Source organism: Ranitomeya imitator, chromosome 5 (genome assembly GCF_032444005.1).
Source record: "Ranitomeya imitator isolate aRanImi1 chromosome 5, aRanImi1.pri, whole genome shotgun sequence".
Lineage (NCBI taxonomy): Eukaryota > Metazoa > Chordata > Amphibia > Anura > Dendrobatidae > Ranitomeya > Ranitomeya imitator.
The window spans coordinates 145,813,123-145,829,276 of record NC_091286.1 but is presented as its reverse complement, the minus strand read 5'-3'; the positions used below and the strand labels follow the sequence as shown (position 1 = coordinate 145,829,276).

The window sequence follows — 16,154 nt, the reverse complement described above, 5'->3', positions numbered from 1 at the left end:
GCCTTCCAGACAGGCCCGATCTGCTGTCCCAGGGTCCGATCTGCCACCCGAATTCTCGGTCGCTCAGTTTAACGGCGTGGCTGTTGAGACCGCGGTTCTGAGAGCGTCGGGCCTTTCGGACCGGGTGATTCACACCATGATTCAGGCTCGGAAGCCTTCGTCTTCCAGGATCTACTACCGCACCTGGAAGGCCTACTTCCGGTGGTGCGAGTCCAACCGCCTTCCGCCTATGGTTTTTTCCCTGCCTTCTCTTTTGGCCTTCCTTCAGGCAGGACTGGATTCGGGCCTGGCTCTTAGTTCTCTGAAGGGTCAGGTCGCTACGCTTTCCATCCTCTTTCAGAAGACCTTGGCCTCTCGGCCACAGGTTAAGACCTTCTTTCAGGGGGTAGCCCACGTCGTCCCGCCGTACAGGGCCCCTGTGGAGGCATGGGACCTAAACCTGGTACTGGACGTTCTGAAGGTTTCTCCCTTTGAACCTCTTAGGGAGATTCCTCTATCAGCTTTATCATGGAAGGTAGCCTTTCTTGTGGCCATCACGTCCATTCGCCGCGTTTCCGAGCTGGCGGCCCTGTCTTGCCGTCCTCCGTTTTTGGTCATTCACCAGGACAAGGTGGTCTTCCGGCCCCCACCTTCTTTTCTTCCTAAGGTGGTTTCCACCTTCCACCTCAACGAGGACATCGTTCTACCTTCCTTTTGTCCAGCTCCGACTCATCCTCTGGAGCGATCATTGAACAAGCTGGATCTTGTCAGGGCTGTGAGGATCTATCTGGACAGAACGTCCACTTTCCGGAAGACGGATTCCTTTTTCGTCATTCCTGATGGCACGCGCAGAGGCCAGCCGGCTTCTAAAGCGACTATTGCTCGATGGATCAGAATGGCAATCTTGGAGGCTTACCAGGTCAAGAACAGGGTGCCCCCTCCTGGGATTAAGGCTCACTCTACCCGGGCAGTCGGCGCCTCCTGGGCGGTGCACCACAGGGCTTCCGCCCTACAGCTGTGCAAAGCGGCAACTTGGTCTTCCATCCACACGTTCGCCAAATTTTACAAGGTCCATACCTACGCATCGGCGGACGCCAGCCTAGGCAGAAGGATCCTGCAGGCGGCAGTGGTGAGTCCTCTGACCTGATGGAAGTCTGTTTTTCCCGCCCTTGGGACTGCTTTGGGACGTCCCATGGTTCCTGTGTCCCCCAATGAGAGGCGATAAAGAAAACAGGATTTTTGGTTGCTTACCGTAAAATCTGTTTCTTGAAGCCTCCATTGGGGGACACAGCACCCTCCCAATGTTTTTGTTATATGTTCTCTGACTGTTCTCACGTTTACAGTTCTCAAGTTTGTGGTTATGGTTTTTCAACCTTGTTCTTTCTCCTACTGCTTTCTCACTAACTGAAGAGTTTAATGCCAGTCGGTGGGGTGTACACTGCAGAGGAGGAGCTAATTTTTTTTATTTGCATAGTGTCAGCCTCCTAGTGGCAGCAGCATACACCCCATGGTTCCTGTGTCCCCCAATGGAGGCTTCAAGAAACAGATTTTACGGTAAGCAACCAAAAATCCTGTTTTTGTCGCTGGATCTCCCGCTGGCATCGCTAGATCGGTGTGTGTGTGGCACCGATCTAGCGATGCGATCTAGCGATACGTTCGCTTGTAACCAGGGTAAACATCGGGTTACTAAGCGCAGGACCGCGCTTAGTAACCCGATGTTTACCCTGGTTACAAGCGTTAAACTAAAAAACAAACAAACAGCACATACTTACATTCTGGTGTCCGTCAGGTCCCTTGCCGTCTGCTTCCCGCACTCAGTGACTGCCGGCCGTAAAGTGAAAGCAGAGCACAGCGGTGACGTGCTTTCACTTTCACTTTACGGCCGGCAGTCAGTGAGTGCGGGAAGCAGACGGCAAGGGACCTGACGGACACCAGAATGTAAGTATGTGCTGTTTGTTTTTTTTACGCTGGTAACCAGGGTAAACATCGGGTTACTAAGCGCGGTCCTGCGCTTAGTAACCCAATGTTTACCCTGGTTACCCGGGTACCTCGGCATCGTTGGTCGCTGGAGAGCTGTCTGTCTGACAGCTCCCCAGCGACCACACTACGATTTACCTACGATCACGGCCAGGTCATATCGCTGGTCGTGATCGTAGGTAAATCGTATAGTGTGACGGTACCCTTACTGTTAGTGTTTCTATGTGTAAAGGCCTAATTTATAGAGTTAACCCGGGGGTCAGATTTCTAGACCAGCCTCTAAGGTTAATATTCTAATCTGTGGTTTGTGCCTGGATCCTGGCTATTTTACCAATGAATACATTATTTCTTTCTTTGAACACTATTCATGTAATCTTTCTTTCTCAAAGTAAACATAGTGTCAGGCTGCAATTTGGCGTTTTCCCATCAAAGGCACTAGGAGATGTGAAGTTTTTCCCATTCTGTGTTTTCAGGACATCCTTCCTCCCCCCCTGGGGTGAGGCTAGGAGACTGTCTTTTTCTCTGGATAACATAAGTCATGACCTTTGTAAAGAGCTGCAGTCTAAAGGCCCCTTCACATTAAGCGACGCTGCAGCGATACCGACAACGATCCGGATCGCTGTAGCGTCGCTGGAGAGCTGTCACACAGATAGCTCTCCAGCGACCAACGATCCCGAAGTCCCCGGGTAACCAGGGTAAACATCGGGTTACTAAGCGCAGGGCCGCGCTTAGTAACCCGATGTTTACCCTGGTTACCAGCGTAAGAGTAAAAAAAAAAACAAAACACTGCATACTTACCTACCGCTGTCTGTCCCCGGCGCTGTGCTTCTCTGCACTCCTCCTGTACTGGCTGTGAGCACAGCGGCCGGAAAGCAGAGCGGTGACGTCACCGCTCTGCTTTCCGGCTGACCGACGCTCACAGCCAGTACAGGAGGAGTGCAGAGCACAGCGCCGGGGACAGACAGCGGTAGGTAAGTATGTAGTGTTTGTTTTTTTTAACTTTTACGCTGGTAACCAGGGTAAACATCGGGTTACTAAGTGCGGCCCTGCGCTTAGTAACCCGATGTTTACCCTGGTTACCAGTGAAGACATCGCTGGATCGGTGTCACACACGCCGATCCAGCGATGTCCACGGGAGATCCAGCGACGAAATAAAGTTCTGGACTTTGTTCAGCGACCAACGATCTCCCAGCAGGGGCCTGATAGTTGGTCGCTGTCACACATAACGATTTCCTTAACGATATCGTTGCTACGTCACAAAAAGCAACGATATCGTTAACGATATCGTTATATGTGAAGGTACCTTTAGGACAGATGTTAATTTGCTGCTGGTCATACATCCATACCTATACATATTTCACTACAGGGTATATGTGATATCCGTGGGAAAAACATGGAAGGGAGACCTTACAGGTAGTCTTCTAAACGGAACAGAACAGACACTTGTCCCACGTGATTTTGCTGAAAATGTTTTTGAAAATTTATATTTCACAATCTTAGAAACGGCAACAAACTGCAGCTAAACTAATGTTGCACTTGATTTATGTAAACCAAAAATTTTGTCATTAGAGGTTAATCCACTCTGATAGTTGTTTCTTCATTCCAGGATGTCACCATAACAAATGATGGTGCAACGATATTAAAGCTTCTGGAAGTAGAACATCCTGCTGCTAAAGTCCTCTGTGAACTTGCTGATCTACAAGACAATGAAGTTGGAGATGGGACAACCTCAGTTGTAAGTTTTACTCTTTCTGTATTTTTATGTATTTAAATAGGATGGAGTTGCTTCAGAGTTGTGAACGATCACCGGTTCTTAGTTGAGTGATTGAAAGGCTCAACCTCTGTCACACTGTTTCCTGCCATATTTTGTTATTCTCAGATGGAGGAGACAACCGAATTAAAGAATTCCCATCATTAATGGGTGGTTGCTCATTTCATGGAACAGACTGATATTGCTAATTATAACTAAGCAAATGCCCCTAATGCTAGATTATAGGATCTGAGTTTATAGCAAAAGGTGGGACTGAATTTCCGGGTCGTTGTATTCCAGCAAGCGGAATTGGGATCTTTCAACCTTCTGCAGCCCCGCTCACTGTGAAAGTACAAGATTTTGCTCTTTGAACTAAAATTAACAATACACATTTTTCTAAGTGGTTACAGACCAGTAAGTGATCTGATGATTTTATGTCATCTACTGTTTAAAAAAATGATGCGCTAATGTTAGTTTAGTTCCGAGTTCTTCCACTGTGCAGTGGGCTATAGAGGGCTCCGGGATACTGTTCTGCATGCTGTAATCCCACAACACTGGAAGTTCGAACCTGACACTTGCTAGAAAGTTTGATTCTTTAGTCTAGCAATAGGGATCCCTCTGAGCATTTTGGTTAGTACATTATATTTAGTAAACCATCTTTCTGTAGCTGCACACTGTTTTCTTAAATGTGTTGTCAACTACTAGGAAAGCCTCTTGTTTAACCCCTTTCTGATATTAGACGTACTATTTTGTCGAGGTGGCCTGGGCCCATATGACCACCGATGGGATAGTACGTCATCACCGATCAGCCGTGCTCACGGGAGGAGCGCGGCTGGGTGTTAGCTGATTATCACAGCTGACATCCGGCACTGTGCCAGGAGCAGTCAGAGACCGCTCCCGGCACATTAACCCCCGGAACACTGCAATCAAACATTATCACAGCGTTCCGGTGGCATAGGGAAGCATCACGCAGGGAGGGGGCTCCCTGCATGCTTCCCTGAGACTCTCGGAACAACGGAACACGTTATTCCGAGCGTCTCCTCCATCCTCCTCCCTGCAGGCCCCGGATCCAAGATGGCCGTGGGGGTCCTTCCGGGTCCCGCAGGGAGGTGGCTTGCAAGCGCCTGGTGAGAGCAGGCGTTGGCAAGCCTGCAGCACTGCCTGTCAGGTCGCTGACCTGACACAGTGCTTTGCAAAGTGTCAGATCAGCGATCTGATAATATATAGTGATGTCCCACCCTGGGACAAAGTAAAAAAAAAAAAAATTAATGTGTGTAACAAAAAAAAAAATCCTAAATAAAGAACAAAAATATTGTTCCAATACATTTCTTTATGTAAATTAAAAAAAAAAAAAAAGTACACATTTAGTATCGCCGCATCCGTAACGACCCTATCTATAAAACTGTCCCACTAGTTAACCCATTCAGTGAACACCGTAAAAAAAAAGGCAAGAAACAATGCTTTATCATACCGCTGAACAAAAAGTGGAATAACACGCGATCAAAAAGACGGATATAAATAACCATGGTACCGCTGAAAACGTCATCTTGTCCCGCAAAAAACAAGCCGCCATACAGCGTCATCAGCAAAAAAAAAAATAAGTTATAGCACTCAGAATAAAGCAATGGAAAAATAATTATTTTTTTATATAAAATAGTTTTTATTGCATAAAAGCGCCAAAACATAAAAAAAAGATATAAATGAAATATCGCTGTAATCGTACTAACCCCAAGAATAAATTCATGCATTGCTGGTTTTTGTTCATTCTGCCTAACAAAAATCGGAATAAATAGCGATCAAAAAATGTCATGTGTCCGAAAATGGTACCAATAAAAGCGTCAACTCGTCCCGCAAAAAAGCAAGACCTCACATGACTCTGTGAGCCAATATATGGAAAAATTATAGCTCTCAAAATGTGGTGACGCAAAAAGTATTTTTTGCCATAAAAAGCGTCTTTTAGTGTGTGACAGCTGCCAAACATAAAAAGCCGCTATAAATAGTAAATCAAACCCCTTCAGCAACCCCTTAGGTAGGGAAAAATAATAAAATAAAAAATGTATTTATTTCCGTTTTCCCATTAGGGTTACTGTTGGGGCTAAAGTTAGGGTTGGGGCTAAAGTTAGGGTTGGGGCTAGAGTTCAGGTTAGAGTTTGTATTACGTTTATGGTTGGGTTAGAGGTGTGTCAGGGTTAGGGGTGTGGTTAGGGTTATGTTAGTGTTGTGGTTAGGGGTGTGTTGGGGCTGGGATTTGGGTTAGGGGTGTGTTGGGGTTAGGGTTGGAGTTAGAATTGGGGAGTTTCCTCTGTTTAGGCACATCAGGGGCTCTGCAAACGCAACGTGATGCCCACAGATTATTCCATCAAAGTCTGCATTACAAAACGCCACTTCTTCCATTCCAAGCCACGACTTGCGCCCAAACAGTGGTTTACCCCCACATATGGGGTATCGGCGTATTCAGGACAAATTAGACAACAACTTTTGCGGTCCAATTTCTCCTGTTACCCTAGGGAAAATAAATTTGATAAAAATTTGGAGGCTAAAAAATCATTTTTGTGGGAAAAAATATTTTTTTATTTTCACGGCTCTGCGTTATAAACTGTAGTGAAACACTTGGGGGTTCAAAGTTCTCATAACACATCTAGATAAGTTCTTTTGGGGTCTAGTTTCCAATATGGTGTCACTTGTGGGGGGTTTCTACTGTTTAGGTACATCGGGGCTCTGCAATCGCAACGTGACGCCCGCAGACCATTCCATCAAAGTCTGCATTGCAAAATGCCACTTCTTCCCTTTCGAGCTCTGCCATGCGCCAAAACTGTGGTTTTCCCCTCACATATGGGGTATCGGTGTACTCGGGACAAATTGCACAACAGCTTTTGAGGTCCAATTTCTCTGGATACACTTGGGAAAATAGATTTTTTTAAATTTTCACGGCTCTATATTATAAACTTTAGTGAAACAATTGGTGGTTCAAAGTGCACACCACACATCTAGATAAGTTCATTAGGTGGCCTAATTTCCTAAATGGTGTCACTTGTGGGGGGTTTCCACTGTTTAGGTACATCAGGGCTCTCCAAACACGACATGGCGTCTGATCTGCATTCCAGCCAATTCTGCGTTGAAAAAGTAAAACGGTGCTCCTTCCCTTCTGAGCTCTGCCATGCGCCCAAACAGTGCTATACCCCCACATATTGGGGTATCAGCGTACTCAGGACAATTTGCACTTTTGGAGTCCAAACAACTTTTGGAGTCCTTTTTCTCCTATTACCCTTGGTAAAATAAAGCAAATTGGATCTGAAGTAATTTTTTTGTGAAAAAAATGTAATGTTAAATGTGGTTTTGAGCACCTTGAGGGGTGCAGTTTTTAGAATGGTGTCACTTTTTAGTATTTTCTATCGTATAGACCCCTCAAACTGACTTCAAATGCGATGTGATCCGTAAAAAAAAAAATGGTGGTAAAAAAAATGAGACATCGCTGGTCAATTTTTTTTTTTTACCCTTCTAACTCCCTAACAAAAATAAATTTTGGTTCCAAAATTGTGCTGATGTAATTAGACATGTGGGAAATGTTACTTAAGTGTTTTGTGTGACATATCTCTGTTTTAAGGGCATGAAAATTCATTGCGAAATTTTCAAAAGTTTCGCCAAATTTCTGTTATCACAAACGCAGGTAACATCAAAGAAATTTTACCACTATGATGAAGTACAATATATCACGAGAAAACAATGTCAGAATCACTGGGATCCGTTGACGTGTTCCAGAGTTAGAATCTCATAAAGGGACAGTGGTCAGAATTGTAAAAACTGGCCCGGTCATTAACGTGTAAACTACCCTTGGGTGTGAAGGGGTTAAGGCCCCTTCACATTAAGCGACGCTGCAGCGATACCGACAACGATCCGGATCACTGCAGCGTCGCTGTTTGGTCGCTGGAGAGCTGTCACACAGACAGCTCTCCAGCGACCAACGATGCCGGTAACCAGGGTAAACATCGGGTAACTAAGCGCAGGGCCGCGCTTAGTAACCCGATGTTTACCCTGGTTACCATCCTAAATGTAAAAAAAACAAACGCTTCATACTTGCCTACCGCTGTCTGTCCTCCAGCGCTGTGCTCTGCTCTCCTCCTGCACTGACTGTGAGCACAGCGGCCGGAAAGCAGAGCGGTGACGTCACCGCTCTGCTTTCCGGCTGACCGACGCTCACAGCCAGTGCAGGAGGAGAGCAGAGGACAGACAGCTGTAGGTAAGTATGTAGCGTTTGTTTTTTTTTTTTTTTACTTTTAGGATGGTAACCAGGGTAAACATCGGGTTACTAAGCGCGGCCCTGCGCTTAGTTACCCGATGTTTACCCTGGTTACCAGTGAAGACATCGCTGGATCGGTGTCACACACGCCGATCCAGCGATGTCGGCAGGAGTCCAGCGACGAAATAAAGTTCTGGACTTTCCTCAGCGACCAACGATCTCCCAGCAGGGGCCTGATCGTTGGTCGCTGTCACACATAACGATTTCATTAACGATATCGTTGCTACGTCACAAAAAGCAACAATATCGTTGTGTGAAGGTACCTTTAACTAAATGTTCGGCTACAATAGATAAACCTATACTTACCTCCCATGCCAGAGGTGTCGGCATTCGCTCTTTCCAGGGCTTTGATGCGGTGGAATGATGCATGGTGCCCAATCAGCGCTAGCGCCACTGTCCCCACCTTCAGACAAACTGAGCATGAAAAGGAAGTCTGGGTTCAGCTGCAGACCTGGCATCTTCATGTTCAGTTTGTCCGAAGGCAGGGACAGGGGCGCTAGCTCTGATTGGGCACCATGCATCATGTGTGATTCCACCGCATCACAGCCCCAGGACCGCGAATGCCGACATCGCTGGAACGGAGCCATCATGGGAGGTGAGTATAGGCTTTATTTTATTGGTGTCAAACATTAAAGGTACCTTCACACTAAACGACGCTGCAGCGATCCAGACAACGATCCGGATCGCTGCAGCGTCTCTGTTTGGTCACCGCTGTTTGGTCGCTGGAGAGCTGTCACACAGACAGCTCTCCAGCGACCAATGATGCCGGTAACCAGGGTAAACATCGGGTTACTAAGCGCAGGGCTGCGCTTAGTAACCCGATGTTTACCCTGGTTACCAGGGTAAAAGTAAAAAAACCAAACGCTTCATACTTACCTACCGCTGTCTGTTCCTGGCGCTGTGCTTTCCTGCACTGACTGTGAGCACAGCGGCCGGAAAGCAGAGCGGTGACGTCACCGCTCTGCTTTCCGGCCGCTGTGCTCACAGTGAGTGCAGGAAAGCACAGCGCCGGGAACAGACAGCGGTAGGTAAGTATGAAGCGTTTGTTTTTTTAACTTTTAGGATGGTATCCAGGGTAAACATCGGGTTACTAAGCGCGGCCCTGCGCTTAGTAACCCAATGTTTACCCTGGTTACCAGTGAAGACATCGCTGAATCGGTGTCACACACACCGATTCAGCGATGTCAGCGGGAGATCCAGCGACCAAAGAAAGTGCTGGCCCTCTAGCCCCGACCAACGACATCACAGCAGGATTCTGATCGCTGCTGCGTGTCAAACTAAACGATATCACTAGCGAGGACGCTGCAACGTCACGGATCGCTAGCGATATCGTTTAGTGTGAAGGTACCTTTAGTTTAAGAAAGGGTTGTCCCTAGTAGCGAACAAGCCCTTTAAATGGTTGCAACAGACAGGTGATGGGTATGATTTAATCTCTCAGGGGACACTGTCAGTTTGTAGCTGTATTTTCTCACTTTTGCTGTCTACAGAGTAATGTTTGTCAACTCGAGTTCCTAAGCACCCCAAACTGGTTATATGTTAGCCCATTTGACTAAAGTGCCATAAAAAGAACTGTTGGTTTTCACTAAGGTCCCTATTAATGAAGACAGGCAATCTTCACGTGAGGTGCAGTGCTTTGGCTCCTGACTCATGCCTCTTAGTGCATCTGACCAAGTGGCTGGCGGGATGCCACTCCTGTTTCTTCAGTCCTTGCTGGATTAAGATGTGTGGCATAGCGAGCGCCACTGCTCACTTCGCACCCCCGCCCTAGTTCTGCAGTCTGTTGTAGTTGGGCGAGCATGGGATAAGAACACCTAGAGTTGCACTATTGAAATTGCCCCCAAATGTTGTAAAAAGCTTAGGAAAAACAAAATTACACCAGAATCCTGGCGTAAAAGCTTTGATAAGTCGGACATTGTTTGTCTATAGGGGTGTATCGAGAGTGGTGAAACATGGGTGACTTCACATCTTATAGGTCAGGGGCTTATATTATACCTGTGTAATAACCCCATTTTAGTACCACTTCTTCTTTTCTAAGAATAAGTGGCTATGCTAATGGGGAAGAGCAAAATCTGCTATCGTCTGAAGGGGAAAGTGTGTCTCGCCTTCTCCTATATGAAATAGCAGAACATTTTTTTTGCAATCTAGACCTCTGGATGGCTTTCTTGGTTGATATACAGCATTCCGTAATGCTGTATATAAACCCTCAACCCGACCTGGAAGAACAGAAAAATAACTTTTATTATACTTGCCTGCAGGGCGGTCTGGTCCACGGGGTGTTGCTCTTCTTGGTCTGGCACCTCCCATCTCTTTGCGATGCTAACCTCCTGCTTGCTTCATGTGGATGATGCATCCCTGCACCATCCTCACAGCCTGCTCGGCACCGCGCTCCTGCCCAAGCTTACTTATCTGCCCTGTTGAGGGCAGAGCAAAGTACTGCAGTGCGCAGGCGCCGGGAAAGGTCATAGAGGCAAAGCGCCTGTGCACTGCTGTACTGTGCTCTGTCCTCAACAGGGCAGATAGGTAAGCTTGCGCAGGAGCGCTGTGCCGCGGAGCCTGTGTAGATGTAGGGACGCGTCATCCACACGAACCAAGGAGGAGGACGGCGATCATAAGATGGGAGGCGCCAGACCAAGAAGAACGACAACCCTCGGACCGGACCACCCAACTGGTAAGTAAGTTATTTTTCTTCTCTTACAGGTCGGGTTGGTGGTTGATATACTGCATTATAGAATGCTGTATACAAGTTCTGAAAGGGGGTGGCCGTAACTTGTATCGGCCAAACTTGGTGTCAGGTTCCCTTTAACAGGCTTTATACCCTGCACTACATAAGTAGGTCATGTAGTGTATTGTGTAAGTGATCACATGATTGCATGTTCACATCCTCCTGGAGGACTAATAAATATTATGGAAATAGCATTGAAATTGCCACAACTAAAGCAGCTCATACAGTAAGGCTAGTGATCCTGCACAGTAAGTGATGTTTTAAGAAAAGAAAAAATCCTCAAAACTCTAATATACTTAATATTGCTGTTAAACAAATGTTTAAATGGGTCGTCAATAACTTGACTATTTCAATACTGATCACTTGTTCTAATAGGTCATCAATATCGGATCATTGGGGGCCGACAACCTGTTAGCAGATTCTAAGTGTGTGGAGTCAGAGCTTCATGACTGTAGAGTGGCTTCTCCGTTTACTGTAGTTCAGCTCTAATTCACTTCAATAGGAGCTGAGCTGTAGTTCTTCAGTGTACAGGGCCATATTGTCCTGCTCCGCACTCTGTGCACCCTGCTGGCACGGTCTTCCACTGATCTGATATTGATGATCTATCCTTTGGATGGGTCATAAATATCGAAGTAGTGGAAAACCTAATTTGGCTCTGATATATTAACTGCTATACAAAATATTTTTTCCCAGACTGCCAATGTGTTTAGCTTCCCAAATGTAAAAGTCACAAGTCTCGTTGCAGTTTTCTGGGAAACCCCTGCAACACAGCTTGAGACAGTGCAAGACAACGTTCATTTACAGCAGGGGTGGGGAACCTCAGACCCGTTGGACGTTTACTGCCCTCGATGACTTTATCTGACCCCCAGGCTGATTCCCGTGGACTGCATTACTTGAGCAGTCAGCTTTCGATGACCACCAGCCACTAGTTTCCTTTCTCTGTGAGCATGCAACATTCACTACTGAATGCTTAGGCGGGGGCAGTGAAAGATAACATTCTGACTCCAGGACATACTTTGTGGGCGGAGTAGGTGTGCATCTTGTACGGCCCCGAATGACGGAATAAATATCCAAAGGGCCCTTGGCAGAAAAATAAAATTATCCCCACCCCTGGTCTATAGAATTGACCTTACTACTATCATCACAACAGTACTTTTTATATTTAAATGCAGCCTGCTGAAGCCTCGTAGGCTTAGTTATACACTTTATGTATGCATTTTTGTGCCTTTTAAGTTTGTTTGCCTTTAACATAGTAACTTTCTGTACCTAGGTAATTATTGCCGCAGAGTTGCTGAAGAATGCTGATGAGCTTGTGAAACAGAAAATTCACCCCACATCCGTTATTGGTGGCTATCGTCTGGCCTGCAAGTGCGTAGCATTTATTTATTGTAATAGTTTATACACTTCCATTAATTCCACAGTGCTTTACAGACATTATCATCACTGTCCCCATTGGGGCTCATAATATAAATTCCCTATCAGTATGTCTTTAGCGTGCGGTAGGAAAGCAGAGAATCTGGAGGAAACCTACACGAACGGAGGGAGAACATACAAACTCCTTGCAGCTCTAGTCCTTGGTGGTAGATTTCCACGCCCACCCCAGGCTCTTTATTTGCAATATATAGAAAAAGGAGAAAGAAGAGCTATACTAGGTATATAATATAAAAGTCCAAAGTTTATTGAAAGCAGTTACATAGTATATATAAAAACGTTTGTACACATACAAAGACAATACACCAGGGTGAACAGAATCCACCAAAGAACCCAAAATGCCTAGATTCCCAACCGGCTATTCATAAAGTGCAGAGTGCCACAGTACAGGCAAATGTGCCCACCCACAGAACGCCCTATATAGGCATGGCCCCCAGTGGGGCAGTAACCATAATCTGGAAGGTGGAGAGACACTTACCAGAGGCAGGGGATGGAGGATCCTAGGGGGGCGTCTTTACACACCCGGTCTAGGATCCTCCATCCCCTGCCTCTGGTAAGTGTCTCCCCACCTTCCAGATTATGGTTACTGCCCCACTGGGGGCCATGCCTATATAGGGCGTTCTGTGGGTGGGCACATTTGCCTGTACTGTGGCACTCTGCACTTTATGAATAGCCGGTTGGGAATCTAGGCATTTTGGGTTCTTTGGTGGATTCTGTTCACCCTGGTGTATTGTCTTTGTATGTGTACAAACGTTTTTATATATACTATGTAACTGCTTTCAATAAACTTTGGACTTTTATATTATATACCTAGTATAGCTCTTCTTTCTCCTTTTTCTATATGATGTATTGAGTGGGTATATTCTCAATCTTCTTTGTCTAATGGGCTAACTATAGCCATTGTTTCTGACAGCAATATGTCAGAGGTTTTTGTGGTCTTTATATGCAATGGCTATAGACAGTGGTCTGCTTGTCAAAAGATTGGGTGAAGTCAGACAAGGAGGCATATGCTCCTGGTGCTAAACAATCATTGCAAATAAACAAAACCACAGAGCTTGACTAGAGTCATTGTTGAAATCTGTGTGTTAACCCCTACAGCATGCTGGCTTCAGTTTATATTGCAAAAACCCGCTGACATTCAAACCACCTAACCAGGGGCATGTCGTTATATTATATGGTAATACCGTTGTAAACTTTCTTATTACTAAACTAGATGGTGGCCAGATTCTAATGCATTGGGTATTCTAGAATATGTATGTAGTATATTACGCAGCCCACGGGGTATATAGCACAGCGAGCACCATATCCCCGTTAAAAAAAAAAAAAAAACAAGCAAAAAAACAAACAAAATAAAAAAAGTTATTTACTCACCTTCCGGCAGCCCCCGGATCCAGCCCAGGCTTTTAGCAATGGTCCTTGTGACGCTCCGTTCCCAGTAATGCCTTGAGGCAATAACTTGTGATCATGTAGCGGTCTCGAGTCATTGCCGCAATGCATTCTCGGGACCGGAGCGTCGCGAGGCGCTGGAAAAAGTGCTGCGGATGCCGGAAGGTGAGAATGTTTTTTTATTATTATTTTTAACATTATATGTTTTTGCTATTAATGCTGCATAGGGGACCACCTATTGGCTCCTTACTGCTTGATTAAGTGACATCTCACAAGGTTTCTTTGGAGCACAAAGATGCCCCAATTGTTGCCATGAAGACCCATCTGCACTCCGCAGTTGCTGAATTGGTAACGAAGGGGTGTTTTAAATTCTTTGGTTTCAGTTGACTGCAGCTTCGAAGTTGTTAAATTGCCATCTAACTCCAACCATGGCAGAGATTAATATACCCTGTATAATATAGATAAAACACACATTGTATGGAGTGAGCTCGGCTCCCAAGCCAGTTCCTTAGGTGTGCCACCAACATCTGCTGTATAGTGGCAGTGTCAGGAAGGGGTTAATGAATAACGTGTTGGCACCTTTGAAATTGTTCAAAAACGAAGTATTTCTCACAGCAAATTATTGCTGTTAAACATGTTGAACACTTGTTTATTTCCTGTGTATTGGGACAACACAAGAAGGCTACTTTCACACTAGCATTGTTTGCTGTACGTCGCTATGCATCGTTTTGGAGAAAAAAACGCATCCTGCAAGTGTGCCCGCATGATGCATTTTTTCTCCATAGACTTGCATTAGCCGACGCATTGCGACGTATGCCCACACGTCGCACCCATCGTGCGACGGATGCGTCATGTTTTGGAGGACACTCGGCACAAAAAACGTTCCATGTAACGTTTTTTTGTGCGTTGAGTCTGCCATTTGCAACCGCGCATGCGCGGCCGAAACTCTGCCCCCTCCTCCCCGGAACTGACAATGGGCAGCAGATGCGTTGTAAAACTGCATCCACTGCCCACGTTGTGCTAATTTAACACACTGTCGGGCCGATGGTTTGCGACGGCCCGTACCGAAGGACTAGTGTGAAAGTAGCCTAGCACAGTGGCAAATTGGACAAAATTTCAGACACAACCCCAATAATGAGCTGGATAAAATTGTCACCTTCAGCTTAATATTTGGTTGCACACTCTATGGCATAAATAACTGCAATCAATTACTACTTAAACCTCTCAACTGGAATTTTGGACCACTATTCTTCTGTAAACTGCTCCAAATCTCTCATATTTGAAGGGTGCCTTCTCCTAACAGTAATTTTTAAGATCTTTCTACAGGAGTTCAAAGTGATTTAGATCTGGTCTCACTGCAGGCAACGTCAGAACTCTCCAGTGCATTGTTTCCATCCGTTTTTGGAGCTCTTGCCCTGCTGGAAGACCCATTGCCTAAGACGCAAACCCCCAGTTTTCTGACACTGGGCACTACATTGCAGCCCATAATCCGGTTTTCCCCTTTCATGATGTATTGCAAACAGTCAAGGCACCCACTGCCAGACGCAGCTAAGCATCTTTAAACCTCCACCATATTTGACTGTAGGTACTGTGTTCTTCATAGGCCTCATTCTAGTTTCAGTAAACAGTCGAATGTGCTTAACCAACAAGCTCTATCTTCGTCTCATCTGTCCACAGGACGCTTTCCTGGAAGGATTTTGGCAAACTGCAGTGTAGCTTTTTATGTATGTCAGTGGGGTTCTCCTGGGTCTTCTGCAGTAGCGTTTAATTTCATACAAATGTTAATGGATAGTTGTGACACGTATGCACCCTGAGCCTGCATGACAGCTTGATTTTCTTTGGAACCTAATTGAGGCTGCTTATCCACCATCTGGACTATTCTGTATTGCAACCTTTCATCGTCAATTTTTCTCTGCCCTCCTGAGAGATTAGCTGCAGTGCCATGGGTTGTAAACTTAATTATGTTGCACACTGTGGATATAGGAACATCAAGATCTCTCAAAATGAACTTGTAATCTTCAGATGATTATTTTTCAACAATTTTGGTTTTAAAGTACCGTACTCAGTTTTCCTCTCCTCTTTGTTATCCGTGCTTAGTGTTGCACTCTCCCCTTTGTATCTGGTTTGAGGTATGATTTTCATATTGCCACAGATGAGTTTGAACGAGCATCACATTTTTGAAACAGAGTTGTTTATCCACAATTTTGGAAAGGTGGCAACATTTTTGTCCAGCCCATCTTTGAGGTTGTGTGTGAAGTGATAATCAATTTGCCTTTTTTTTCGGGTGGGTTTTGCTCCAATAACACAAGAAATAAACAAGTGTATAACAAAATACTGTATGTAATTTCAATAATTTTCTGGGAGAAATGTGTCATTTTCTGGGACAATTTCAAGGGTGACAACACTTTCAGCCATGACTGTATATGTTAAAAATAGATATATGACAAAAAAAAGACTCGCACATCCAAACTTGTGTGAATAGGTGCATACCAGGAGCAGCTACCTCCATACAATATACAAAAAAGGTTGCACTCTATCGTGCAAAAGCATGTCTAATCTGAAATATGAATAGCAAAATGGCTTTTGAACATTAGGAAAATATTTAAGAGACG

General features: G+C 45.4%; 1 protein-coding gene and 1 non-coding gene across 2 annotated transcripts in view; both read left to right on the top strand.

The window, feature by feature from the left end:
• Positions 1-16,154, top strand: part of TCP1 (t-complex 1) — a 75,948-nt gene that overhangs the window by 21,467 nt on the left and 38,327 nt on the right. Inside the window, exons 3-4 of the mRNA XM_069769201.1 lie at positions 3,563-3,691; positions 11,996-12,093. Coding sequence (XP_069625302.1) covers positions 3,563-3,691; positions 11,996-12,093 — 227 coding nt within the window. The remainder of the gene's footprint in view (positions 1-3,562; positions 3,692-11,995; positions 12,094-16,154) is intronic.
• LOC138639853 (small nucleolar RNA SNORA29) lies at positions 10,005-10,138 on the top strand. Its single transcript, XR_011313381.1, has one exon. It is a non-coding gene; the product is annotated as a small nucleolar RNA SNORA29 (small nucleolar RNA).